At 47.4% G+C, this 25,780-nt stretch overlaps 2 protein-coding genes across 3 annotated transcripts in view; both read left to right on the forward strand.

The window, feature by feature from the left end:
- Positions 1–25,420, forward strand: part of ANKRD33B (ankyrin repeat domain 33B) — a 92,973-nt gene extending 67,553 nt beyond the window's left edge. The window contains exons 1-4 of one of the 2 annotated variants that reach the window (XM_079916990.1): positions 1,257–1,401; positions 2,694–2,834; positions 18,528–19,364; positions 23,091–25,420. In XM_079916990.1, the coding sequence (XP_079773116.1) occupies positions 1,365–1,401; positions 2,694–2,834; positions 18,528–19,360 (1,011 nt within the window). In that variant the 5' untranslated portion in view covers positions 1,257–1,364 and the 3' untranslated portion in view covers positions 19,361–19,364; positions 23,091–25,420. Of the gene's footprint in view, positions 1–1,256; positions 1,402–2,693; positions 2,835–18,527; positions 19,365–23,090 lie in introns of those variants that run through there. The other variant, XM_079916989.1, reaches the window with a different exon arrangement.
- Positions 3,070–7,946, forward strand: LOC307184197 (son of sevenless homolog 2-like; the record flags this gene model as incomplete). The annotated part of the gene is given in 9 exon segments (XM_079917520.1): positions 3,070–3,995; positions 3,999–4,030; positions 4,032–4,233; positions 4,469–4,630; positions 4,634–5,146; positions 5,150–7,180; positions 7,184–7,462; positions 7,464–7,763; positions 7,767–7,946. Coding segments are annotated over 9 exon segments (3,969 nt in total). The 5' UTR covers positions 3,070–3,725.
- Positions 25,421–25,780: the final 360 nt, after the last annotated feature.

Raw genomic sequence — 25,780 nt, forward strand, 5'->3', positions numbered from 1 at the left:
AACAGGTATTGTGCTGTCATTCTGGGAAAGCCAGTGGGGAGCTGAGAGTGACTTCACGGGTCACTGGCAGCTCGAGCCTGTAGTCAGGAGTCAGAACGAGTGGACTGCACGTTGGTTTTTCTGATCTCTACATAACATGCAGAACAGGTCTATATAATGGGCCGTTTGTTTTGTGGATGGTCAGTTTTTTCTCTCCCCGCCTGTTCAGAGTGTTTAGGATATGTCGGTGCAAAGGACATCGTGCTGAAAATACGGCGGCCACGCTCTTTCGCGTTTTTAAAGAAACAGCTCCAATTGCAATTCGTTTCACTATGACCCTGGCTAAATCTAACTGACAGGTGCTGCAAAGTGTTTAGCTGGACGACAAACCCAACTGAGATCAAAGGACTCCCCTCCCCCGCCCCTGCTCCAACAGTTTAGAGCAGTTAAGCTGCTTTGGGCACCTGACAGCCAGCATCGTCCCCTGGCGGGGGTGTGCTCTGTAAAGGAGAGCAGAAAGCAAAGTGGTGTGAATGACTCAAAAAGTGGCAGCTGCTGGTTGGAACGTGTGAGTCACAGAGCGGGAAGGTCCCACCCATTTGCTTCTGGCTTGTTAACCCCCGGACACGATCATATTAGTCAGTGCTTAAATCAGAAAGTCAGAAAGCTACATGATTTTTGCGATGAGTTCAGGAGGTGGGCTGAGGTCCATGGTGAGGGGACAGCACTGCTTCTGGAGGAGCCCACACTCTAGTTTCTGTTGCTTGTTTCATTTTTAAGTTGGAAGTTGAGGAGAAGGATGCACTGTTGCTTGGCCAGCAGCCTGCAGTGTCTGGGTGCCATTCAAGGAGGGTAACTGGGTCCCCGCCTGCACTCTGTCGGTCTCGGTCGGCGTGCGATTGGGGGTATGGAGCTCCTGCCGTGGGAGGAGTTACTGGTGGGCGTGCACAGCACTGGCAGGACCCGGATGGAGGCCCAGGAGACGTCGCTACGGCAGGGGAGGGGTGGGGTCTCCACGCTGCTGTGCTGGGGGCCTCCGCTCCCTCGGCCTCCCAGTCTGCAGGGCAAGGGGGGCTGCCTCTCGGGAGCACCTTGTGTCCCATGGCTGCCCGCCCTCCGGAGGAGGCCTCACCTCCTCTGCCATGTGTCCAGTCTCACCCATTGTGCTTCCTGATAGCAGCTGGGGACGGAGCCTCAGGGGTCCTGGCTTCTCCGTGGTGCAGAGGCCTCCCTTCGAGGAGCTAGTGGTGCCCAGTTAGCAGCAGAAGTCGCAGTGCAGTGTCCACCAGGCGTCACACCTGCAGCCCTGACAGCGGGGCTTCCGGGGGACATGTATGGGGTGGGGATGACGGCGGGATTTCCGAGCGAGTCCTCGGCGTGTAAGAATGGAGGCTGGGTCCCCAGCCCTCCATCCAGGCTCAGGTGAGAGCTTCTGCAGACTGCCCACCCTCCCGGGGTGTGTTAGCCGTCACGATTAGGGCCAGGATGGAAATGGCAACCAAGAGGCAGGCTGGCGGGTCAGGGGTCAGGGAGAAGGTAAGCAGGAGAGGAGGCCATCTCCCACCTTGGTCCTGAAATCTGAGCCTCTAGGAAGTGGCTCTCAACAGGGGTGATTTTGCCCCCATAGGGGATATTTGGCAACGTCTGGACACATTTTTGGTTGTCATACCTGTGAGGGAGGAGGGGTATGGTAGCTACTGGCATCTAGTGGGTAGAGCCCAGTGCTAATCGTCCCACACTGCACAGAACAGCCCTACAACAAAGAATAATCTGGCCCCAGGTGTCAGTAGTGCCAAGGTTGACACCCTGCTCTAAGGGACTGAAGAGTCGGGGCGGGGGAGGGTGGCGTGTCATTTCACTCGAGGACTTAATAGATGTGGCCAGTGGGCTTCGGGCAGCATGGGCATTTGACCCCAGAGCTCTTTATGTGGCACAAGAGTCGTTTGAGGATCTTTCTCTGGGTGAGCCAGGAGCATCCTGGGAACACTGCTTGTTACGTGATGTTCTCCTTATTCACCGCTATCCAAGCGTGCGTGGGCTTTTTGAAAACCCTCTGGGAGTGAGCAGAAAATCAGGCCCTTTTTTGGAAGTGCGAGACGATAAAGGGGAGAAATCTATATTTTGAAATGAATATTCTTACCTGCTTGGGTCTATGGATAAGGGTCTGGGTAGCAATACTCCCTGGGTTCCCTGCCTCTGTGTGTGTGTGTGTGTGTGTGTGTGTGTGTGAGAGAGAGAGAGAGAGAGAGAGAGAGCGCCTCTGAGTGGTGATAGGGTGGCAGTGTGCACTGGCATATCCTGTTGTTATGATGATGAGATAAAGACTTTCTCCTCCCTGAGGCTCTGGAGTTCTGGGAAATGGCTCTGAGGTTCATCTTCCATTCCCTCCTCAACAGGTTGATGGGACAGCTGGACTTGCAAGTGGCTTGGCAGGAGGGAATAATGAACCAGAGGCAGCAACGGCATGGCCGGGGCAGGGCCCTCTGTCTTCTCGCCTGAGAGGCAAACACACACACACACACACACACACACACACACACACACACACACACACACACACACACACACACACACACACACACACACCCACACCACCCCCACCCCCCCCAGAGCGGTGGACCATGCCACGTTTCCCTCCGTCTGTGTAGGAAGCCCGCTGGAATGCCCGCTCTTTGTGGAGTGTGGTCCACACATGTGTGCATTTCTCTTTGCAGGGCACGTCACCATCACCAACTACTTGTTGAACTATTTCCCCGGTCTTGACCTTGAAAGGAGGAACGTGTTTGGCTTCACGGCCCTGATGAAAGCCGCCATGCAGGGCCGAACGGAGTGCATCCGAGCGCTGATGCTAGCAGGTACGTCCCCACCTGTCCCATGCAGTCCCAGGGTCCCGGGAAATGCTGAGTTGGCTCTTTTAAAGATATGTGTTGAAGGAATGAAACCCGCCCCCATAGAAACCAAGCCTAGTGGATGCAGCAAAGAAACGTTTCTTTGTTGAGATGTATGGCTGTCATCATCCGAGTTGAAACAAAAACAAAAGCTCCGGCCCGCTCCGCGGCGCGCATGCTCCGTGCGGGGCTGCTCCAGCGACGCGGGGTCATGAGCGCGGGGCGGAGGGGCTGGCCGAGCCGCGCTTGCTGGGGCCCGGGGCTTGGCGGCGGCCCTGGGGCGCTGTGCGCGGCTGCGGAAGGGGCGGCGGCGAAGGTGGTGGTGGCCAGCACTGCGCGCGCCAGTGCGGCTCTCTCGCCCGACGCGCGCGCCCGGTCTGTCCCCAGGGCCCTCTGGAGGTGACTCGGGTGGGCCGGGCAGGGCGGCGTTGCCGGTTGGGAGGGCGGAGAGGAGGCGATGAGGAGACAAGCCGCCGCCGCCGTAGCGGAAGTTCGAGCAGGGGAGAGGCCAGCTGTACCCCTGCCGGGTTGCGAACCCAGACAGAGGAGGAGGAGCCGCCCGAGAAGCAGGCCAGCGCCGCGGGGAAAGGAGGCCGCCCGGGTTCACGGGCCGCAGCGCTTCCTCTGCGGACGCTGCACTAGGCGACGCCGCGGAGCCGAGGAAGCCGACCCCGGAGCCCCCGCCCGCCCGCCGGCGCCGTCTCCGCCTCCGAGCCAACTCGGCCGTAGCTGCGGCCCGGGCAGGAGGCGGCGGCGGCAGGCGAGGCGAGGCGGCCCACGCCCTGCCTGTCAGGCCACCGGCCCGGCCCGTTTCGGCCCGCGGGCCGCCCCCGCTACGGAGGCGCTGCCGCCGGGGCCATGCCGCAGGCGCCGCAGCCGTACGAGTTCGTCAGCGAAGAGAACAGTCCGAAATGGCGGGGACTGTTGGTCTCGGCCCTGCGGAAGGTTCAGGAGCAAGTACATCCCAATCTCTCAGCTAATGAAGAGTCTCTCTATTATATTGAAGAGCTGATTTTTCAGCTGCTTAATAAATTATGCATGGCCCAACCAAGGACTGTTGAAGATGTGGAGGAACGAGTTCAAAAGACCTTTCCTCATCCAATGGATAAATGGGCTATTGCTGATGCATAGTCTGCCATAGGGAAACGAAAACGAAGAAATCCTCTTACTGCCTGTGGACAAAATCCATCCTTCATTGAAGGAAGTTTTAGGGTACGAAGTGGACTACTATGTGTCCCTGTATATTGTGGCTGTACTAGAGTATATCTCAGCTGATATTTGGAAATTGGCTGATAATTATGTATTTAATATCCGACATTATGAAATATCCCAACAGGACATTAAAGTGTCAATGTGTGCAGATAAGGTTTTTTGTTTTGTTTTGTTTTGTTTTGTTTTTGCGGTACGCGGACCTCTCACTGTTGTGGCCTCTCCCGTTGCGGAGCACAGGCTTCGGACGCGCAGGCCCAGCGGCCATGGCTCACGGGCCCAGCTGCTCCGCGGCATGTGGGATCTTCCCGGAGCGGGGCACAACCCCGTGTTCCCTGCATCAGCAGGCGGACTCTCAACCACTGCGCCACCAAGGAAGCCCTGCAGATAAGGTTTTGATGGACATGTTTGATCAGGATGACATAGGCTTGGTTTCTCTTTGTGAAGATGAACCTAGTTCTTCAGGTGAATTAAACTACTATGACCTTGTCAGAACTGAAATTGCAGAAGAAAGACAGTATCTACGGGAACTAAATATGATCATAAAAGTGTTTTGAGAAGCTTTTATTTCTGACAGAAAGCTGTCTAAACTTTCTGATATTGAAAAGATTTTCAGTAACATTTTAGCTATGCATGAATTGACTGTGAAACTTCTGGGTTTAATTGAAGACACAGTTGAAATGACTGATGAAAGCAGCCCTCATCCCTTAGCTGGAAGCTGTTTTGAAGATTTGGCAGAGGAACGAGCATTTGATCCTTATGAAACATTATCACAGGATATTCTTTCACCAAAATTTAATGAACATTTCAGTAAGTTGATGGCCAGACCTGCAGTGGCTCTGCACTTTCAGTCCATTGCTGATGGTTTTAAAGAGGCAGTTCGTTATGTCCTTCCACGCCTTATGCTGGTGCCTGTATATCATTGTTGGCACTATTTTGAATTATTAAAGCAATTGAAAGCATGTAGTGAAGAGCATGAAGACAGAGAATGTTTGAACCAAGCTGTTACTGCTCTCATGAATCTCCAAGGTAGTGTAGACCGAATTTACAAGCAGTATTCACCTAGACGCTGACCTGGGGATCCTGTTTGCCCTTTTTATAATCGTCAATTAAGAAGCAAGCACCTGGCTATTAAAAAAATGAATGAAATTCAGAAAAACATAGATGGATGGGAAGGCAAAGATATTGGACAGTGTTGTAATGAATTTATTATGGAAGGCCCATTGACAAGAATTGGTGCTAAACATGAACGGCATATTTTTCTCTTTGATGGCTTAATGATTAGCCACAAACTCAGTCACAGCCAGTCACACCTTCCAGGATACAGAAGTAGAGAATACAGATTAAAAGAAAAATTTGTCATGAGGAAAATACAAATATGTGATAAAGAAGATACTTGTGAGTGCAAACATGCTTTTGAATTAGTATCCAAAGATGAAAACAGCATAATATTTGCTGCTAAGTTTGCTGAAGAGAAAAATAACTGGATGGCAGCACTTATTTCTCTTCATTATCATAGTACTCTACATCGAATGCTAGATTCAGTATTATTGAAGGAAGAAAATGAGCAACCACTTAGATTACCGAGTCCTGAAGTGTATCGTTTTGTGGTAAAAGACTCTGAGGAAAACATTGTTTTTGAAGACAACTTGCAGAGTAGAAGTGGAATCCCCATTATTAAAGGAGGAACTGTGGTGAAATTAATTGAAAGGTTAACACATCACATGTATGCAGATCCCAGTTTTGTTCGCACTTTTCTTACTACGTATCGTTCATTTTGTAAACCACAGGAATTGCTAAGCTTACTGATTGAACGATTTGAAATTCCAGAGCCAGAACCTAGTGAAGCAGATAAATTGGCAGTAGAGAAAGGCGAGCAGCCAATCAGTGCAGACCTTAAAAGGTTTCGCAAGGAATACGTCCAGCCAGTACAACTTAGGATCTTAAATGTGTTTCGGCACAGGGTTGAACACCATTTTTATGACTTTGAAAGAGACTTGGAGTTGCTTGAAAGACTAGAATCCTTCATTTCAAGTGTAAGAGGGAAAGCTATGAAGAAATGGGTAGAGTCAGTTGCTAAGATCATCAAGAGGAAGAAACAAGCTCAGGCAAATGGAATAAGCCATAATATTAGCTTTGGAAGTCCACCTCCACCAATTGAATGGCATATCAGCAGACCAGGACAGTTTGAAACATTTGATCTCATGACACTTCATCCAATAGAAATTGCACATCAGCTGATACTTCTGGAATCTGATCTCTACAGGAAAGTTCAACCTTCTGAACTTGTAGGGAGTGTATGGACCAAAGAAGATAAAGAAATAAATTCTCCAAATTTATTAAAAATGATTCGCCACACCACAAATCTCACTCTCTGGTTTGAAAAGTGCATTGTGGAAGCAGAAAATTTTGAGGAACGGGTGGCAGTACTAAGTAGAATTATAGAAATTCTGCAAGTTTTTCAAGATTTGAATAATTTCAGTGGTGTAGTAGAGATCGTCAGTGCAATAAATTCAGTATCAGTCTGTAGACTAGATCATACCTTTGAGGAAAGAAAAAGGAAAATTTTGGATGAAGCTGTGGAATTAAGTCAAGATTATTTTAAAAAATATCTAGTGAAACTTAAGTCAATCAGTCCACCTTGTGTGTCTTTTTTTGGAATATATTTAACAAATATTCTGAAGACTGAAGAAGGGAATAATGATTTTTTAAAAAAGAAAGGGAAAGATTTAATCAATTTCAGTAAGAGGAAAAAAGTAGCTGAAATTACTGGAGAAATTCAGCAATATCAGAATCAGCCTTACTGTTTACGGATAGAACCAGAAATGAGAAGGTTCTTTGAAAACCTTAACCCCATGGGAAATGCTTCTGAAAACGAGTTTACAGATTATTTGTTCAACAAGTCACTAGAAATTGAACCCCGAAACTGCAAACAGCCACCTCGATTTCCTAGGAAATCAACTTTCTCTTTAAAATCTCCTGGAATAAGGCCTAATACAGGCCGACATGGCTCTACCTCAGGTACTTTACTAGGTCATCCAACACCATTAGAAAGAGAACCACGTAAAATAAGCTTTAGTCGGATTGCTGAAACAGAGCTTGAATAAACAGTGTCAGCACCAACCTCTCCGAATACACCATCTACTCCACCAGTATCTGCTTCTTCAGACCTTCGTGTGTTTTTAGATGTGGATCTCAACAGTTCCTGTGGAAGCAATAGCATCTTTGCTCCAGTCCTCTTGCCTCATTCAAAGTCTTTCTTTAGTTTGCGTGGTAGTTTACATGAACTAAGTGAAGGGCCACTGATTCCTCCTCCACTTCCTTCTCGAAAAAAATTTGATCATGATGCTTCAAATTCCAAGGGGACTATGAAATCTGATGATGGCCCCCCCGGCTATTCTGCCAAGACAGCCTCCTCCTCCAAAGGTAAAACCCAGAGTTCCTGCTCCTTCTGGTGCATTTGACGGGCCTCTGCATAGTCCACCACCGCCGCCGCCGAGAGATCCTCTTCCCAATACCCCTCCACCAGTTCCCCTTTGGCCTCCAGAACGCTTTATAAACTGTCCGTTTACTCTTCAGCCACCTGCACTGGGACATCTTCATAGAGACCCAGACTGGTTCAGAGACGTTAGTACATGTCCCAATTCTCCAAACACTCCTAGCACACCCTCTCCAAGGGTACCACATTGATGCTATGTGCTCAGTTCTAGTCAAAATAATCTTGCTCATCCTCAAGCGCCCCCTGTTCCACCAAGGCAGAATTCAAGCCCTCACCTGCCAAAACTGCCACCAAAGACTTACAAACGGGAGCTTTCGCACCCCCCATTGTGTAGACTGCCTTTGCTAGAAAATGCAGAAACTCCTCAATGACCCTAGCCATATGTAGTCATTGACACTGGAATGGTATTTGTACAGTTTTTTTTTAATTTATTCAAAAAAGGCCTAGTATTTTAGTACTTTAAAAAAAATAATGTTCTTACAAAAATGCTACTGATCAAATAAGCTTTTAAAGATTGGAAAAATAAAAATACAGAAGTCCTTTACCATTATCCTCAGGTGATCAGTAGCATTGCCTTGTCTTGGAATATGGTTTAAAGTGACATTGATGGCACTGAAAGCAGATAGTGCATTTGTGGAATTTTTCAAATTTGAGTGACAGATGACTTTTTAAGGCAGTGAATTTATACACACATAGGGGGTGTGTGGTGATACTGATTTTTAAGCCTCTTTGACCATCTTCTAGTTTTTACGTCTAGTTTTTACATTTCGGAAGATCGTGAATAACACCCACTGCTCTTAAACTCTTTAATGCCATGTCTTAAAAGCCAGAATTTGCTGCTGAAGACACAAGTGAAAAATAGAACGAAAATAATAGAATGCACTGTGTTTATTGTTTTGTCGAAATGTAAACAGACTACCTAACCCAATCATAGAGGAGAAAAGGGCATATATCTTATACAGATGTGCCTTTTTGCAGACTATGGTGTCTTTAGCTAACGAGTTGCTTATTGTTTTGGAAAACAAAGTTAATATGCCATACATGTACAGTTTTGTTTATATTGTACATTTAAAGATAATGCTAATAACCTATATAAATTTATGTGACTCAAGGCCTATAATACGGTCCGCTACTTTACTTTACTAATTCATAAAGCTGGAGGATAAGTTTCTTACGGCATAGGAACCAACTGCATTGCCTTCAAAACCAAGTAACTTTCTCTATAAATCTTGCGTTAACTAAAAATTTTTAAAGTATTTTTTTAGGTTGGTAATATTTAAACCAGCAGACACTTAAAGCTTTATTAAACTTTTTAATCAGAGACGTGATTAAAACTTTTATTTGCCATTTGTACTCCTTCATTCTAAGTGATGAAAAAGCGTGTTTTCCTCTTAGTGCCGTAGCAGCAGTTGTAAAGTAGCCAAAAGCCACATTGCTTATTTACTGGTCTGTGGCCTTTTACTGTGCTTCGTATCAGAGTTCCTAACAAGATTAACAAATCACCCCAGTCTTAATTTTTAAAAGAAAAAAGAAAAAAAAAAAAAAGCTCCTGCTTTCAGGGTGGGTTGGGAGGTCACAGCACTGGTCACCCCGTAGGCCAGCCCTCCTGTTTCCTCACCCCCTAGCCTCATCCTGCCTGCATTTTTCTTCACAAACGTGTGCTCTGGTCTTGACGCCGGCAAGATGGTCCTATTGAAGGTGGGCAAAGGGATGGCAGGGTCTACCCAGGAGCCATCCCAGGTGTCTGCTTGCTGGTGGGTGGAGTCACGTGGTCATATGATGTTGTAACTGAGCAAGGGCTCGTGTGCCTGCAGTGCAGAAAGCCGTACTCTGACGGTGGTTGTTCACAGCAAAGTAAGGGTTTATTTGCAGGGCGCCAAGCAAGGAGTACCGGCAGCTTAGGCCAGAAGACCGGAACCTCCCGATGGCTTTTAGGCAATGGTTTTTAAAGATAGTGTTAGGGGAGAGGGTCATAGGTTGCCTGACCAGCTTGTTGACCTTCTGATCAGCTGGTGGTGAGGTAACGGGGTGATGCTTCAGGAGTCTCAACCATCAACCTTTGGGTTCCAGCCGGTCTGGAATCTAGTGCTTGTGGTCAGAGAGTCACCATCCTCCACTGGGAGGGGGTCTTAGTTTCTGCAGAACAACTCAAAGATATGCACCAGATTGTCACCTATATCCCTTCAGGAGGAACTCGGAGTCCTGTGACTCTGTTGTCCTGGTCATTAACTGCTTAAGTCTGCTCTTTGGAACCCGAGGAAGGCCTAGGAGACTAAAGCCTTTTTTCTACAAACAAGAAACAGGGGACACAGATGGGCTTTTGCACCCGGGAAGGCCTCACAGGGTCCTGCTCGGTTTCAATCCCCCCTTTTCTTTGATTTGCATCAATCCTGAGGAGAACAGGAGTGGGACAAGAAAGGGATTAAAGTTTTGGGTAGAGAGGTTCATCATAAATTGCGGGAGTGGGACTCGGTTTTAGGGGTCTTTAGGGGCAGTTTCTTTCTGCCTGGCATCACAGTGGAATGTTCTCAGGCTGGGCCAGCACGGCAGGCCCCCCGCTTTGCCCTTGTGGCCTCATAATCTTGAGGGAAGCCCCTCCTCTGAGCCTCTCTGTCCTCATCTGTGAAATGGGAGGAATGACTTCTCCCCCACCTCCCTGAGGATGAAATACATCACTTTGTAAGCTCTCTGGGGCTATACATATTTAAGGAATTACTGAGCTGAATTCCTTGCGACTAATCTCTAGCTGTTTTCCCCCTCACTCTAAAATGGAATTGATGATCATTGTTAGGGCACCACCTCACTGGGTTATTCTGGCAATAAAATGAGAAAATGTGTGTGAAGCACACACCCAGGGTCAGGCGCAGAGGGAGCATCTCAAGCAGGGGGAGATGCTGTTGTCGCCATTATTTGATTTCATTATCTTAGTTTATTTTGTTTCTGTTCTTGGCACTGGGTTCAGCCGGTCTTGCTTGGCCCTACGAGCTCCCAGAGAGGCGGCATCCCCTCCAGTCTCAGTATCTTGAGGACCACGTTAAAATTCTTCCAGGCATCAGCCTGGGCTAGTAGCTCTGTGTAGACAACTTGCTTCTTTTTGTAAATAAACCTTCATTTGGGGATAATTTTAGGTGTATGGAAAAGCGACAGAGATAGTAGAGAGAGCACCCACAGAGCCCCGACTCAGCACCGCCTTCCCTCCCCTGACCATGTTAGCATCTTACCGAGAGGCAGAAACTGCACAATACAAGTCACTAAAGTCCAGACTTTATCCAGATGTCACCAGTTCTTCCACAGATGGCCCCTTTCTGTTCCAGCATCCCAGCCAGGCTCCCACACTGAGTTGTCACATGTCCCCAGTCTGTTCTGGTCCCCAGAAGTTGCTCAGTCTTCATGCCTTGTCCATGACTTGGTCTTGACACTGCCCAATGAACACTGGTCCCCCAACCTGAGCCCATCTGTCTTTTTCCTTGTGATTAGATTGGGGTTACAGGATTTGTTACAAACCTACTTTGGATTGTTTTTTTCTCCTGCTTTAGCTGAAGTGTTTTAGGGGATGCTGTAAGAAAAATAAATTCAGTAAGCGAAGACAGAGGCTTCGAAGATGAAAACCTTCTTGGAATTAAAAAAGATCCTAATTAAAATTAATCTCATTGGTTGTGCTTTTGACTCAGTGACAGTTTCATTTTTTTAAGGTGAGGTAGCCGTTTCCACAGGGTTTATCAATGACATCAGGGAGGGATGGTTGCTCCTAATTTAATGGTGATTAGGATGCTTTTGTGTTTTGGGGGGAGCTTCATCTGCTTTTCTGCTTCTGGATCTAGTTATAATTGAGTGTAAATTAGCAATTCACTTTTACAACCAAAACCTTTTGATGTCAATCGAGGCATTTTCCCCAATGAATTAATTTGAATTACAAACCCTCTTGTTTTCAGATTAATTGCCTTCTAATCAGTCTGGACCGTGCATGGGATTTGCTGTCATTTTTTCCCTGAGTCTGGTAGAGGTTTCAGGCATTTACAGATCACAGAACCTTTCAGATCTCGCGAGAGATGGGCCTGCTTGGGGACAGTGTGTTCAATGCTCATGTGTTTTTTTTTCTTTTCCCTTAGTTATTTGGATAACAAATTTGGCATTAGGTTTTATATACCCTACCTTTCCTGTTCCTGTCAACGTGAGCACAACCCCATCAAAGTCTAGAATAATCCACACGAGTGCAGACCTCTCGTGCCTCTGTTCCTGAACTGTACCTGGTCAGAGCAGAATGGTCAATAGAACCAACTTGGAAATCAGGACCCTTGGTTTCAAATTCCAGCCCCACCATTCAGCCTTTCTATACCCAGGGCCAGTCACCTTCTGCTATGGGCCTGTTTCTTCTGTAAAATTCGGTGAATGTCAGTAGTTACTGCAGGAGGTCATGATGTGTATTGAGTGAGTTCACACTTCACAGCTCTCAGGGGCTCGCCTGGCATGGAGGAAGCCATCAGTCATTGTTGGTTGTCATTGTTATTGGTGACTTTATGTGTTCACTGTTATGTGTTAAATGAATGAAAAACTATGGTATATTTTTCCCTTTGAAAATATCCTTGTGATCAGATACTTAAACTTTCTATGGAGGGTAACTCAGGTTTCTTCATCTTGGCACTGCTGATGTTTGGGGCCAGATAATTCTTCGTGGTCGGGCTGTCCTGTGGGTTGTTTAGCAGCCTTCCTGGCCTCTGCACACTAGGTGACTGTAGCACCCCCCAGTTGTGATGATCAAAAATACCTCCAGACATTGCCAAACGTCCCCTAGTGGGAAAGTGGCCTCTTGTTGAAAACCACTGATACAACTAATGTAAATGGGAAATGAAGGGAAAAGTGAAAAGAAAATCTGACACCTTTTTCAGGGAGCTTTTGAGCTGCGCTCTAAGGCTTTTATTGTTTAACTTACAGAATATTTTCATTTTTTACTATTGCCACTAAGTTACCTTGTACTTTTTCCCAGGAAAGTGGGTCACATTTTCTTCTTACAGATGAGTGTGTATGTTTTAAAAGCAAAACCAATACGTGACTGAATGCCTTTCCTGGGTTTGGTACATAGCAATAGGATACTTGTTGAAATGGTTAAACAATTTGCAACAGTATTTTAAAGTCTTCTTATTGCCGTTTGAATTTATCAATATTAAGAAGAACTAAGCCTGTAAAGATCCTAAAATCTGGGTATTTCGTTTACAGAATCAGGTCATCCTGTGATCATTTTAAAAGCAAAAGGCACGAGCATTACTACATATTAATAGTTAGGATAAAACTGTGTATCTCATTCTCATTTTTTCAAGTGCCGTGTTCTTCTGAACCTGAGTGTCTTTCTGCGCCTGGGTTGAATTTCCGAGTTGCAGTTTCATAATATTCAATAAGAACTATTTCCTTTTGGAAATAATGAATCATTGAATTGAATGCCCCCCTAGACTGTTTAGATTTTCCAATAGTTCATAACCTGTAGGTGCATATCAGCTCTTATCTTACCTTGTTGGGCAGAACGAAATAGTGTCAGAATTACCAGAACTCAGGCTTTTAATAGAAATATAACCAAGTTCTCGGGCTTCCCTTGTGGTGCAGTGGTTAAGAATTCACCTGCCAATGCAGGGGACATGGGTTCGAGCCCTGGACCTGGAGGATCCCACATGCCGCGGAGCAACTAAGCCCGTGGGCCACAACTACTGAGCCTGTGCTCTAGAGCCCGCGAGCCACAACTACTGAGCCCACGCACCACAACTACTGAAGCCCGTGTGCCTAGAGCCTGTGCTCCCCAACAAGAGAAGCCATCGCAAGGAGCAGCCCGCGCACCGCAACGAAGAGTAGCCCCCGCTCGCCGCAACTAAAGAAAGTCCACGCGCAGCAACGAAGACCCAGCGCAGCCAAGAATAAATAAATTAAATAAATTAATTAAAAAAATATATATATATATATATAACCAAGTTCTGAACAGCTGATATATTGGCTCTTTGGTTTTTGGCATCCCGAGGAGTAACCTCAGCTCTGCTGATGAGATCCCAGGGGTTGGGGATAGGGCTGCAGAGCCTTGTTAATTCAGTGGAATATTAATGCCCCCAAGTGACAGGTGTATTTAATAAATGCTCTTAGAAACCGTATGAGGGAAGCCGTGATTACCTCTGAAGAGAAGCAGAACCTGGTGGAGGTTGGCAGGTTCCAGACTGGCTTAAGAGAGCTGGCTTTCATACCTGAGGTGTTGGTGTCATTGCTGCGGCACTTGGGGAGCAAAAACAAGCAAACAGAAGCCTTGAATCTCCCTGGGATTCCGGGCAACAAAGCAGACGGAAAGGAAGGTGTAGGAGGCTCGTTTAATGAACAGAGCAGAGGCACTCCCGCTGTACATCGTGTGCTCATCCTTGTCTTAGGCAAGCCCTGACTATGTGTTTCTGGAAAGCCGAAGGGTATGATATCAACAGAGAGGTTTCTTTCTGTTTATAGAGGAAAACATGAATTTTCTGTGACTAAGTTGGAATAGCGTCAAGTTATTAGGCGGAGAAAGGGCTAAAAATCAGGCATTTCATATCACCAAGGGCACCGTCTTAGCCTGGGCACCCATGAGAGCCAACCGTGGGGCAAGTTGTTCTGGAAAGTCACCCTTGGAAGCTGGTTAGGGATAAGAAAGCCAGATTGGGAAGACTGGAGAACGAACCAGTGTGAGCTCATTAGCTGGCTACCCTGCAGGCTGTGGGCTTGAGCCCTGCTGAGACCCTCTGAAAGACTGAAATGCCTGAGGGTAGGGTGGGATCACCCGCCCCACCCCCTTCAAGGGCTCTTGCCTGTGACCCTGCATCCTGAGTATACCCCAAGTGCCCAAGATACAGGCCACAGACAGCACAGGAGAAGGCCTGTAAGGACCGGTCCACAGTGGTCTTGTGGTGACTGTCACCGGTGGAAAAAGGCGATTCCCTCGGCTCTCGTCCTCTCGAAGAGAAAGAATTCAGTCCAGAGACATAGAGCAGTTTTAAGTAGCAAGAGTTTTTTATTAAGCAAAGCAAAAGTACACTCCGGAGAGAGAGAAGGGGCGCGGGGTTGTTTGGAAACTGGAAGCAGCCCCGCGGTAGGGCTGGGGTTGGTTTTTCAGAGTGGTGGAAATCCCCTGAGGTCCTGCATCATTTGACTGCCAAGCTGATCGAGGGCTTTAGGTTATATAACTTCTTCCCTCTGCGCAGGCGCTTACCCACAGGCACCCGGGCAAAAGCCACAGAAGGGTGATGGATGCAGAAACCGCAATGCTAATTTATTACAAACACGGCGTAATGGACCCCGGGTTACTCTGAGTCACCTTTTAGGTCTTGGTATGCCTGCACCAAGCTGTGCTGGTGGTTTTGTCTTGTTTGGTCTTGATAAGGGGAGACTTAACGGTCCTTGACCACAAAAGGGTGGCTCTCTGGGCATGTTCTAATCACCAGTGTCCAGATGGGGGAGGGAAAGATGACCCCGTCCAGGATGGGGCAGGGACCCGCTCATGTCTAACTATCTGACATGACCAGAAGGGTCTCTCGGCAGGAGGGGGACCAGATTGGGGCTCTGAAGGGTAGATAACAGGGGGATGGGGGCTTATAGATAAGATAACATGGGGATGGGGGCTTATAGATAAGATAACATGGGGATGGGGGTTTATAGTTAAGATAACAAGGGGATGGGGGCTTATAGATAAATAGGAAAGGAAGTGACACACCCTGGGCTCTGCCTGCCTCCTGCTGGTCTCATGTACCTGGCCTTGACTGTTGGGGGAAAGTGTCCTAAGAATGAGCAACGGAAGGTAGATTGTTTTCCTTTAGTCCCTTTTAGAATGCTTTCTGCTTCCAGTAACAGAAATCCTGACTTGACGGTGGCTTAAAGAAAGCAAGTGTCTATCTGTCTCACCTCACTGGAAGTCACCATGCAGAGCTTGGCCCTGGACTCCGTGAGGACATCACAGACCCAGGTTTCTTCCTCTTGTCCACTCAGCTCCACACAGCCCCCCAACCACCTGCCAGTGTGTTGACTGGTCACCTCATGATTGCACGATGGTCACCAGAGCTCCAGGCCTCAGCTTCATCGGTCCCTTCGATCAGGGTGCAACAGCCTTCCCTTTGGGGCTCACTGACCGGCTGTAAGGGAGACTGGGAGAATGGGGAACAACAAGGCAGGTCATCGAGGTCAGAACCATAATCCTCAGTGGGGTGGGGATGTGTGTGATCCCCCAGGGGACACTTTCGATTGTCACAACTGGTGGAATGCTACTGGCATCTAGTGCACAGAGAACAGGGATGCTGTTAAAAGCCCTACAGTCCCCCAAACAAACAGTCATCTGGCCCCAAATGTCAGTATGGCCAAGTTTTGAACCTCAGGGATAGACCAGTCATGAGGCATTGCCTAGAACTGAGTAGTTGCTGCCTTGAATAACATAGAGGATTCTGTACAGACAGCTCACAGCACTTAACGTGGCAGCAAATGGACTCATTGGCAGGAGCCCAGCCTTTGCACGGCTGGAGCCCTGGGCGAAACAACATGGGGTGGGGGCATGAGGATGCCGGCATCTCTGGGGCAGGCGATGGGTACTTTGGCCTTTCAGAGGTGCTCCGTATTTTCTAAAAAGATATAACGTGCTAATTGTCAGTACTTGCCTTTCATGATTTAATGACTATGCCCAGGCCTTTAGTGTTACCCTTAATAGTACTTTCTTAAGGAAGTGAATCCCTCGTTTATAGCATGACTCAGATTCTCGAGCTGCATTACAGTCAGAATGGCCTCCATTCTTTACAGTGTTTGTATTTTCCAAGGTGATTTTGAAAATGAAGAGGTGCACTCAACCTTTGACAGCTGTTCCTTTAGTTTTCCATTAGCATTTGAAAAATGTCTCTTTCAAGCAGCGTTCATTAAGATTGTAATTTTTCAGTTTGCTCCTTTTTTAAGTGACGTGCAACGAATTAAGGTTTAATGTGTCATCTATTTTTTGCAATGACATTTTTACTGCCCCCTTTTCGTTTGAGTCCGTTTATAAATTGTACTGTAGCTAATGAGTTCCACCGTGATTTCCAGTTCCCAATAATTACCACTCTTCTGATATGTTCTTTAACGTGTCACAGAATTAAGAGCATTACCGGGCGAGCTCAGGTGAGCTGCGTCTGCCTCAGCCATGGGGCCACTGAGGGCTATGGGGTGGGGAAGTCGCTGAGACCCCCTGCTGCTCTCGTTCGTATTCACCAGCCATCGCGTGTCGGACACCCCGGTCTGTGCGGGATGTGAATGCAGAAACTTCTGCTGGGCCTGGTCCCTGGGTAGACTAGATAATTGCCCTACTTCCCACATTGCTTTGCCAGTGGAAATATGACTAATGGGACTTGAAATCCTGAATGATTTTTAACTGTATATTCAGCTGAGGTTGGACCAAGATTAATTGAACAGCAATCCCTGGTTAATTTCTATTTTACTACCAAGCCGAAACTTACGAACATTTCATCAAGTTGAGCTGAAGTTTAACTCTGCAATATTAAGAGGGGGCAGTGGCTGGTATGGAGGAGATTAAGGAAGTGACCAGTGTAAGGGAGACCGTGAGGATGTAGGAGATGCAGCCTCTGTCCTGCAGAAAGACAGAACCGATGGCAGGTATATATTAAGAGACTTATTTTAGGGAATTGGCTCACGTGATTTGGGGGGTTGGTAAGCCTGGAATCTGTAGGACAGGCCAGTGGGCTGGAGACCTGGGCAGGAGTGGATGTTGCAGTCTTCAGGCTGAATTCTTTCTTTTCCAGGAAACTTCAACTTTTGCTCCTAAGACCTTGGACGAGGCTCACCCACATTTTGGGTGGTAATCTGGACTTAAAAGTCAACCAGTTGTGGATGCTAACCGCGCCTACAAAACAGCTTCACAGCGCACCTAGATTAGTGTTGGATTAAGTCCCTGAGTACTAGACCCTGGCCCTGTTGACACAGAAAAGTGTCACAGAGGAAGAGCCCCCCAGCAGGGTGGTGGGAAGTGCAGGCAGCTGAGGGTCAGGACCCAGGTCCGAGCACTTCTCTCTTACCAGCTTCGAGGTCTCCAGCAGTGCCCTCAGCCACTGGGACCACCATCCATTCTGTAACAAACGTTTATTAAATGCATGCCTCCTACCAGCCAGAACTATATGTGTTAAAGAAGCAAAAATGACTAAGTTTTTGCTTAAACTGCCTCTGTCCTGGAGAAGCCCACGACCCACGACCAACTAACCACCAGCACGAAAAGTGAAGGACCACACGTTTCCTGTAAGATAAGAACCATAATCGTCCCCACAAGAGATCTTGGAGGAAAAAGGGAGATGATAAATAAATAGGACACTGAATGCTTTGCCCGTGAGTTACTGTTAGTATTTTTAGAACATTCTAGTATCATCTGCCAAGTGTTACAAAGCACCTTTGTGGTCTGATTGTGTCTCCATTGCTGGGAAGCCGTGAAATCTTATTTCTATAAAAAAATTCCACGATTTAGGTGCTGAGTTTAGGCGGTTTTATTTAGGAAAGATAAACCATTAAGTGGAACACTTAAAGGTCGGTTGTGGGGCTTCCCTGGTGGCGCAGTGGTTGGGAGTCCACCTGCCGATGCAGGGGACGCGGGTTCGTGCCCTGGTCCGGGAAGATCCCACATGCCGCGGAGCGGCTGGGCCCGTGAGCCATGGCCGCTGAGCCTGCGCGTCCGGAGCCTGTGCTCCGCAACGGGAGAGGCCACAACAGTGAGAGGCCCGCGTACCGCAAAAACAAAAGGTCGGTTGTGTTACAATAGTAAACGCAAGAGCTGACGGTCAGGTGTGGGTTCATCCAGGTGGCCCAGCTCCAGGGTAGGGTCTGTTAGAAGGTTTTGGAAGTTTCGCCTTTGATCCATTTCACTGTCTTTTCGTTTTCTGCCTGTGGAAGGGAGGTCTTATTGCATCCACCCATTCCTGTTTCTACTTTGCGGTTTTCAGGGGCAGATGTCCACGCCAGGGATCCTCACCGCGGAATGTCGTCCCAGGAGTGGGCTACTTACACGGGACGGTTTGAAGCGGTCCACGTCATCCAGAGGCTGCTGGAGCGACCCTGCCCAGAGCAGTTTGGGGAAAAGTACAAGCCAGAGCTGCCGCTGGCCCCCGAGGCGGGTCCGAAGCCTGCGGGCTCCAAGAACTGCTTGCAGAGGCTCACCGCGTTTGTGCGGTCCATGCTTACCTCCCGCTTGCGCCAAGGCCTGGAGGATGGGGGCGTCCTGGACCACATGGTCAGGATGACCACGAGCCTCTACAGCCCCGCCGTGGCCGTCGTCTGCCAGACCATGTGCCCCGAGAACCCCCCCTGTGTGGGGAAAAGGCGGCTGGCGGTGCAGGAAATCCTGGCGGCACGGGGGCGACCGGACCCGCAAGCCCAAGAGAGGGACAAAGCGGAGGGCGCCGAGCAGCGATTCCGGACCTCCCAGACCGCGGGGGTCTCCAGAGAGGGGGCCCCCAGAGCCAGCTCCACGCCTTCTTCCCAGCTGCCAGCTGCCCCGCGGAAGGCCAGCCTCCTGTCCCTGCAGCTGCTGCGGCGGAGCAGCGTGCGGCCGGGCGTGGTCATCCCCAAGGTGCGCATCAGCAAGGCGCCCGCGCCCACCTTCCAGCCCGAGCGGGCCGGGAAGGGCAGCACCAAGGACAGCACCCACCTGCAGCTCCCCAAGTGGCGGTACAAGGAGGCCAAGGAGGAAAGGAGGAAGGCGGAAGAGGCAGAGAAGCAGCGGCTGGCCACGGCGCACAAGGAGAAGCGGGCACCGTCCTGGAGGAAAAGGACGTGACGGGGTGGGTGGGTGCGGGTGTCTGGGGGCGGGGGGCGGCGGGGAGAAGGACGCAGAACCTCCGCCCGGCCCTTGCCTTTTACGCACCACACGTCCCCGTGCCCGCAGGCTCCTTCGGCCCGAGAAAGCGTTTGTGTTTGTTCAGGCTGCACCCAAGAGTGAATTGGGCATAGCACGAATCGATTTGCCTAAAACCAGTTCCCCTAGCAGTCAGTACACTTAGTGGGCGTTTTACCTAAAAGTTTATCTTTAGAACCTCAGTTAAGAAATTTTTAAGACCAGTTTGTCAGAAGGGCGTTTTCTGTATAATTCTGTATTTTTAATCACAGTCAAATGTGCAGCACTTTACCAGCCCCATGCAAAGACGGGGCTCTTTGTACTTAGGATGGTTTTAATGCATTTGTCTGAAGACCCTTTGTTTAAAGTACCGTTTCTAGCAATGACTACTTGTGATATCTCTATGATTTCACACAAAATTTGTGGCATTCTCCCCCCTTTTGCTGTTTGTTTGGGTCTTTGCCTTTCCATCTCATGTGGGTGCCCATGAGCACTGCACGTTCTTAATTGGATTAAGTGAGGCAGAATATTTCTTTCCATTTGATGGAGACATTTACAGCAAAATGATCAAGTAAGATAGAGGAATCAGATTTCCTTGTATCTTACTTTTTAAGCTCTCTTGTCCATCCAGTGCTAAATAATGATGAAAACCCAGTTGTCAAAGTATGAGACTGCGTAGAGAAGCACGTATTTATTGCTAGGACTAAACTCATTTTAAGCAAGGGATTTTTAGATAAACTGTATACAAAGTCTTGAACATATTGAAAAATAGATATTGACATAAGAAAAAAGTATTTAAGAAAATAGGGGCAAATCTAATAAATTATTACTAGAAATACAAAAGTACGGTATGTGCTCTTAGATAAATTGAATTCAGATATCCTTAAAATGTAAAAAAGATGCAAAAAGCCTAAGGAACCCAGTGTTCTGCAGACTGCTGAAATGGGGGCAGGCGTAAATTTTTTAGAGAAACAGGGATTACAATCGAATACTTAAGCAAACATGTTTTAGGCAAATTTGCCTGGAGTGAGCTGGGTTGCTTCCTCCTCCTGACTCAATTCCAAGGAATCCCTGGTGTGGAATTACTTTCATTTTTCCTTTGATGACTGCCCCTGATCTTCACTTTACCCTTATGCCGACTTTGTAGAATTTCCAAGATGTTGGGCCTTCGGCAGAGCATGTATGTGATTTGCCCCGGGCCCTGAGCTCTCCGAGGGAGTTATCTCCAAAGCACTGAGAAATTCTAATGAATCTCTGGCCATCTGGGTTGCAGAGTCTCTCTCACATATGCACTACCAACAGCACTTTATTTAAATATTATTCTGCTCAGAAGCCATAGATTTAAAATATTACAGACCAGTTTGGAAGCTCTTTATTATAACTCTAGATTCGCAGGGGAAGTCGTGCTCCCTGGCTATGCGGTAATGAGCACGTGTCTGTCTCATTATGTGGGTGGGGTAGCGCCACTCTCCCCCTTCTGCCCCATCCTTCAGAGTTGAGCATCTCACACTCACCTTCCCCCAAATCTCAATAAACAGACCATCAGGCTGCACCCAGACTGGTGGGAGACAGGCGTGACGATAATACAGCTCTTAAAGTCAGATTTTAGTGGGTTCCTGCCTCATCCCAGAAGGGCACAAGAAGAAAGGCACAGAGGCCTGGACCCACTTTGAGCATCACTGATGTAGTTGGCTGTTGGATCACTTTCGTGTCTAAGAGTTGAGGTTGGCCAAGTCCCCTTGGATGAGATGAAAGCTGGTCCCCGACGTGGAGAGAAACACCCGTTTCCCTGACAGTCCAATCCATATCCTTTGAGATCATTTTCGTGTTTATGTATTTTCGTTGCTTTGAATGGTTAGCTGCATTTTTCTCACCAAGGAGTCAGCCCTCCTCCCTCCCCTCCAGTGTCGGTCAGGGATGCGGCACTGATGAGCAGTGTCCCCCCCAGCTCCGTCACCACATACATTCCCTGCTGACCCCTTTGCCTCCTTTTTTCCTTATTTGCTTTTTCTTTGTTTTGCCTGTTTTCTGCTCTAGATTTAGCTAAATGCCTTGATCATCCCTGGCACCACTACTCTGAGATCTAAAAAGGGCGGAAAAGCAAGGCAATGCTGAGAGATCAACAGTGCCCTGTGGAATTATCATGTCGTGCCCTCCCAACACCCAGGAGTGAATGAACGGCAGATTGCGCCGCTGCTTCTGTGCAGAATGTTGGCACAATTCCCCCACCTCCACCGCGCACTTTCCCCCTTTTTTTCTTTAGGGAGGGAGACTTGGTTTGCCCTCCTGGCGGGTGACAGCACCGCCCTGCTGTAGATCCCGTGTCTGCTTGCACTCCTGATGTCTGTTAACTGTAAATAGTGAATTTCAACTTGACAGGTACCCTCTCAGGGATTTATATATAAATACAGTTAGGGGAAGAGTTGAAGTATATTTTAATACTTTTTAATATCTGAGTGAGTTATGATTAAACTAGATGGAAGAAGTATTTCTAAGACAATGTCAGTTTTGCTGTTTTCTGGGGAGATGCCTGGGAATCACCCCTCGTGTTGAGATTTCTTGATTATTAGAAACTCGGGACTCTGGCAGCTGAAACGGCTTTGGAGTGGATGTGAAGTCACTTCAGTGCCTCTCAGTTGCCTCTTGTGGATGTGAACCCTTGTATTAAAAAAAAAAAAATGCAGCCTTTATGTACGTAGAGATGGCTGTGACAACACAGATGGACCGTTCATCGCTTTTACCTCTACAATTGTTTCCTCCCCATCTGATCCAGGGGTGTGTGGTGTGACAGTGACAGTGTTTTCTATCTGCTTATGTGAATCGTGTTCTACAGTCAGTGGAGCGCCAAGCTCACCGCTGGGAGTGGGGAGGGAAAAGCTGGAATGACCGCGTCATTCAGAGACCTTGCATGTGCATGTCTTTGGCTACCTTTGAGAAATGCAACACATGACATTGCGGACCTTCGTGACTTTTTCTGCAGCACCTCCCCACGAGCTCCTGGCGGCACTAGATGCCTCAGAAATAGGATTGGAAATTGCAGTAGTTCGTCATCTCAACTTCAGGCACCCCTGCTACTCACTCATTCTGCAGTGGAGGATGTGATGTCAGTTGGAAAGTGGGATTTGTGGATGCAGCGTGGCCGGTCCAGGCTGCCTCTGTCTGCTTCCTTCCGTGCTGTGGACGACCGGGTCTCTGGAAGTCCGCTGAGTGGAGATGAGGCTGTGAAACAATCCCGTGAGGGGGGCCACACCCCAATCCTGAAGTGGATGCAAAGCCTGCTGTCTCCAGGGAAGAATCATGGGTACCGAGTTATTATGAAGTAAACCCCCCCGAGGGGCCAATAAATGAGCTAAGACTAAGAAGTAGGGACGATTTGACTCTTGCGGCCTCTGGCAGGATCACAGGATTCCCCCCTTATCCACGCTGCATTAAGATGGAAGACTGTCTTTTCATCATTCACTTGAGCTCCGCTAAAGGAGTTCTAGCTCTGACGGATGTCAGGTGCAGCGCTTACCCCCGGGTTCACTTGGAGACCTGTGCTCGCTCAGTTCCCATCCTGATACAATGCAGGTGTTCCCTGCAGTGCTAAGGTTTATCAGGAACTATTGTAAGCTGCTAATCGCAATCTATCTTTTATAGGATGAAGTGCTGACACACTTTTTCTTTTTCACAGTATTTGGGGAAATCCTAACGCGCCACCCAAGTGTTCCCTTGCGAGGCTTTTCGTCCCACGTGGGTGACTGTTTGGATTCTGCATTTGGCTGTGGGTGCCGGCTCACAGGATCCCTCAGGGCCCTGGTCTGCATCTGGTCCTCGGTTTCCTCGGCGGCAGGCTCACGCTGGGCCCCTTTCAGCTGGGCCTGCAGGACAGTGGTCTTCTAGGGAAGGAATGGCAGAAGACCCATCACGACGGATCCTTTATAAAACAAAGTCCCCTTTGCGAAAACAGCTGGCATTGGGTACGTAATCATGGCAGCGGGAGGGAGGGCTGTTGCCATGAAGAACTTACAACAAAACAGCTCTTCCTGAAGACGCTGGTTGCTCTCCTCTCCATGCATTTAGACTTTGTTTCAAACGTCCGTGTAACTCTTGAATCAGCTACTCACGGCTGTGCCCTTGAATTCACGTGTTTCTTCGTTAACATTTAAAATAAGAGGCTAAAACAATTCCTCTGGAGGTTTTTCGTTTTATTTTAAAGAAATGGAAAAAAACAAAAAACCACCACTGCCTGGTTTGATTTAGCTCATTTCTGAGGGACTCAGTTGAATGCCAGGGCTGCGTGCAAAACTCTCCTTACCCTGACCCAGCCTGAAATAAGGCTCATGTGAAAGGCACAGCCCTGCAGTGCTCTGATGGCCTCAGCTGCAAGTGGAGGTGTGTGATGTGATGTGAGTGTGCACACACACACACACACACACACAGGAAGGAGTCCGGGTTTTGTGCTCACAGAGGGGACTGCCGTTGTGGCTCCCAGGTAATGTCTGGTGTGACCTGATTTGATGGCATGTAGTGGAGGATGGGACAGCCCAAGACCCCCACTGGGAGCCCTCCAGTGTGTCCCCTGTGGCACAGAACGCAGCCAGTGTGTCATAACGCAGGTCTTCTTGTCGAAAGGTGGTGTTGGCCTGGGCGGCTCATGTACGAGCTCCTGGGCGAGGTTGTGTAGCCGGGCCTGGGCCATCGCTCTGCTTTTGGCTGCGTCCTTGGCGTGGAGGGGCAGAATCCAGAGGGGGTGCTTGGGGAGCTCCACCAGGCATTCACCCCATGGCACCAGGCTAGCCACAGAACCAGCATCTTACCCTGCGGAGGCACTGAGATGTTCCCAAGTCTGCGCAAGTATCAGTACTCTAATTAATCAACACTAACACAGTTTGGTTTTTGAGAGAATCATTTCATCATAATGGGACACCTTTATATTGGTTTTGAAGAAAATGAAGACGAGAAATAAAATGAAACCAGCGGTTGCAGGCACGGCAGTGGCCTGTGTCGGTTTGATGCTTTATGAAATTTTGGGAGGTCGCATTGAAGCACTTTAACACCAGTTTTTGAGCAGAAGTTCTAGAAGCTGGTTTGGAACCTCACAGCTCTGTCAAACAGGATGAAAACCAGAAAAGGATGCTATAAACCTGGCCGTGTTACCAGCAGCCCTGTGAGCCTCTCGGCCATCCTAAGGAATTTGAATAATAGACCCCATTCAAACAAACAGGCAAAGCTAATCTCATTGGAATTCTCTTCATTCAAATCCTTGTTCTGACTCACATGTATTGGGTGTCTGAGAATGTGTTTTTAACAAGGGTGACTTAAGAACTGTATGGACTCTGCACAGGTGCCTGGTTTCAGGTTATGTCATGTTGGTATAAGCTTTGTTTTCTGAATGTAAAACTATTTTCATTGTCATTTCTAAAAATCCCGTAGATTTCCGGATATTGTAAAAATGTTGAATAAGGATATAGTTGTGTAAATTTCATAGTGTTTTATTTTGAGGTGAGAGTTTTGTTACAGTTTATAAAAGATATTTTTCTATTTAGACCTCAGGGCTATTTGGGGATCTACAAATAAATGTGACCCCAGCAGTTTCAATTCTTGATACCCAAAAGGTTAATAATCATCTTTAAGTTGAATAGGATATATTATTCAGCAGAAGGAATGTGTCTTTCCCTTTTAGCTTCTCTTTTAACAAACTCTGTATCTAAAGTTTAAAACATAGCAAAAAGGATATGGGTCATGTAAAAATGTGGGGAAGTTTTGGCTACGGAATTTAAAATCACTTGTGAAATAAAGTCTTATGGTACAACGGTGTGATACTTGGATAAACCTAAGTGTGTGTAAATTAGAAAATGATACAATGATACCAGTGTTCTTAATGTTACTTATTTTGATCGAAATAGATGTGCACTTCCTTCATCTGACACACTTTTATTTTTCACATTTCAAAAGTAAGACTTTTAAATTCATGAGCTATCTGTGAATACTTCTGCACGTGTTAAAATAATCTCTTTACATTCTGCCTCTTCTCAGAAGTACCCACTGGTAGGGAGGCATCCTTCAGCTGTGTTTCTGTGGATTTATTTACCTGTGTATATAGAAACAAGTTTAGTTTTGTTATTTATTTATTATTATTATATATATTATATAATATGTTATATAATATAGTTATATACTATATAATATATACATTTATAATATAATTTTTTTGTTCATTTAGTTTATTTTTTATTAGTTGGTTTACAATGTTGTATTAGTTTCAGGTGTACAGCAAAGTGATTCAGATATAGATATACTTTTTCAGTAAAGTATATATATATATATATATATATATATATATATATATATATATATATACTTTTTCAGATTCTTTTCCAT

Source organism: Stenella coeruleoalba, assembly GCF_951394435.1.
Source record: "Stenella coeruleoalba genome assembly, chromosome: 3".
Lineage (NCBI taxonomy): Eukaryota > Metazoa > Chordata > Mammalia > Artiodactyla > Delphinidae > Stenella > Stenella coeruleoalba.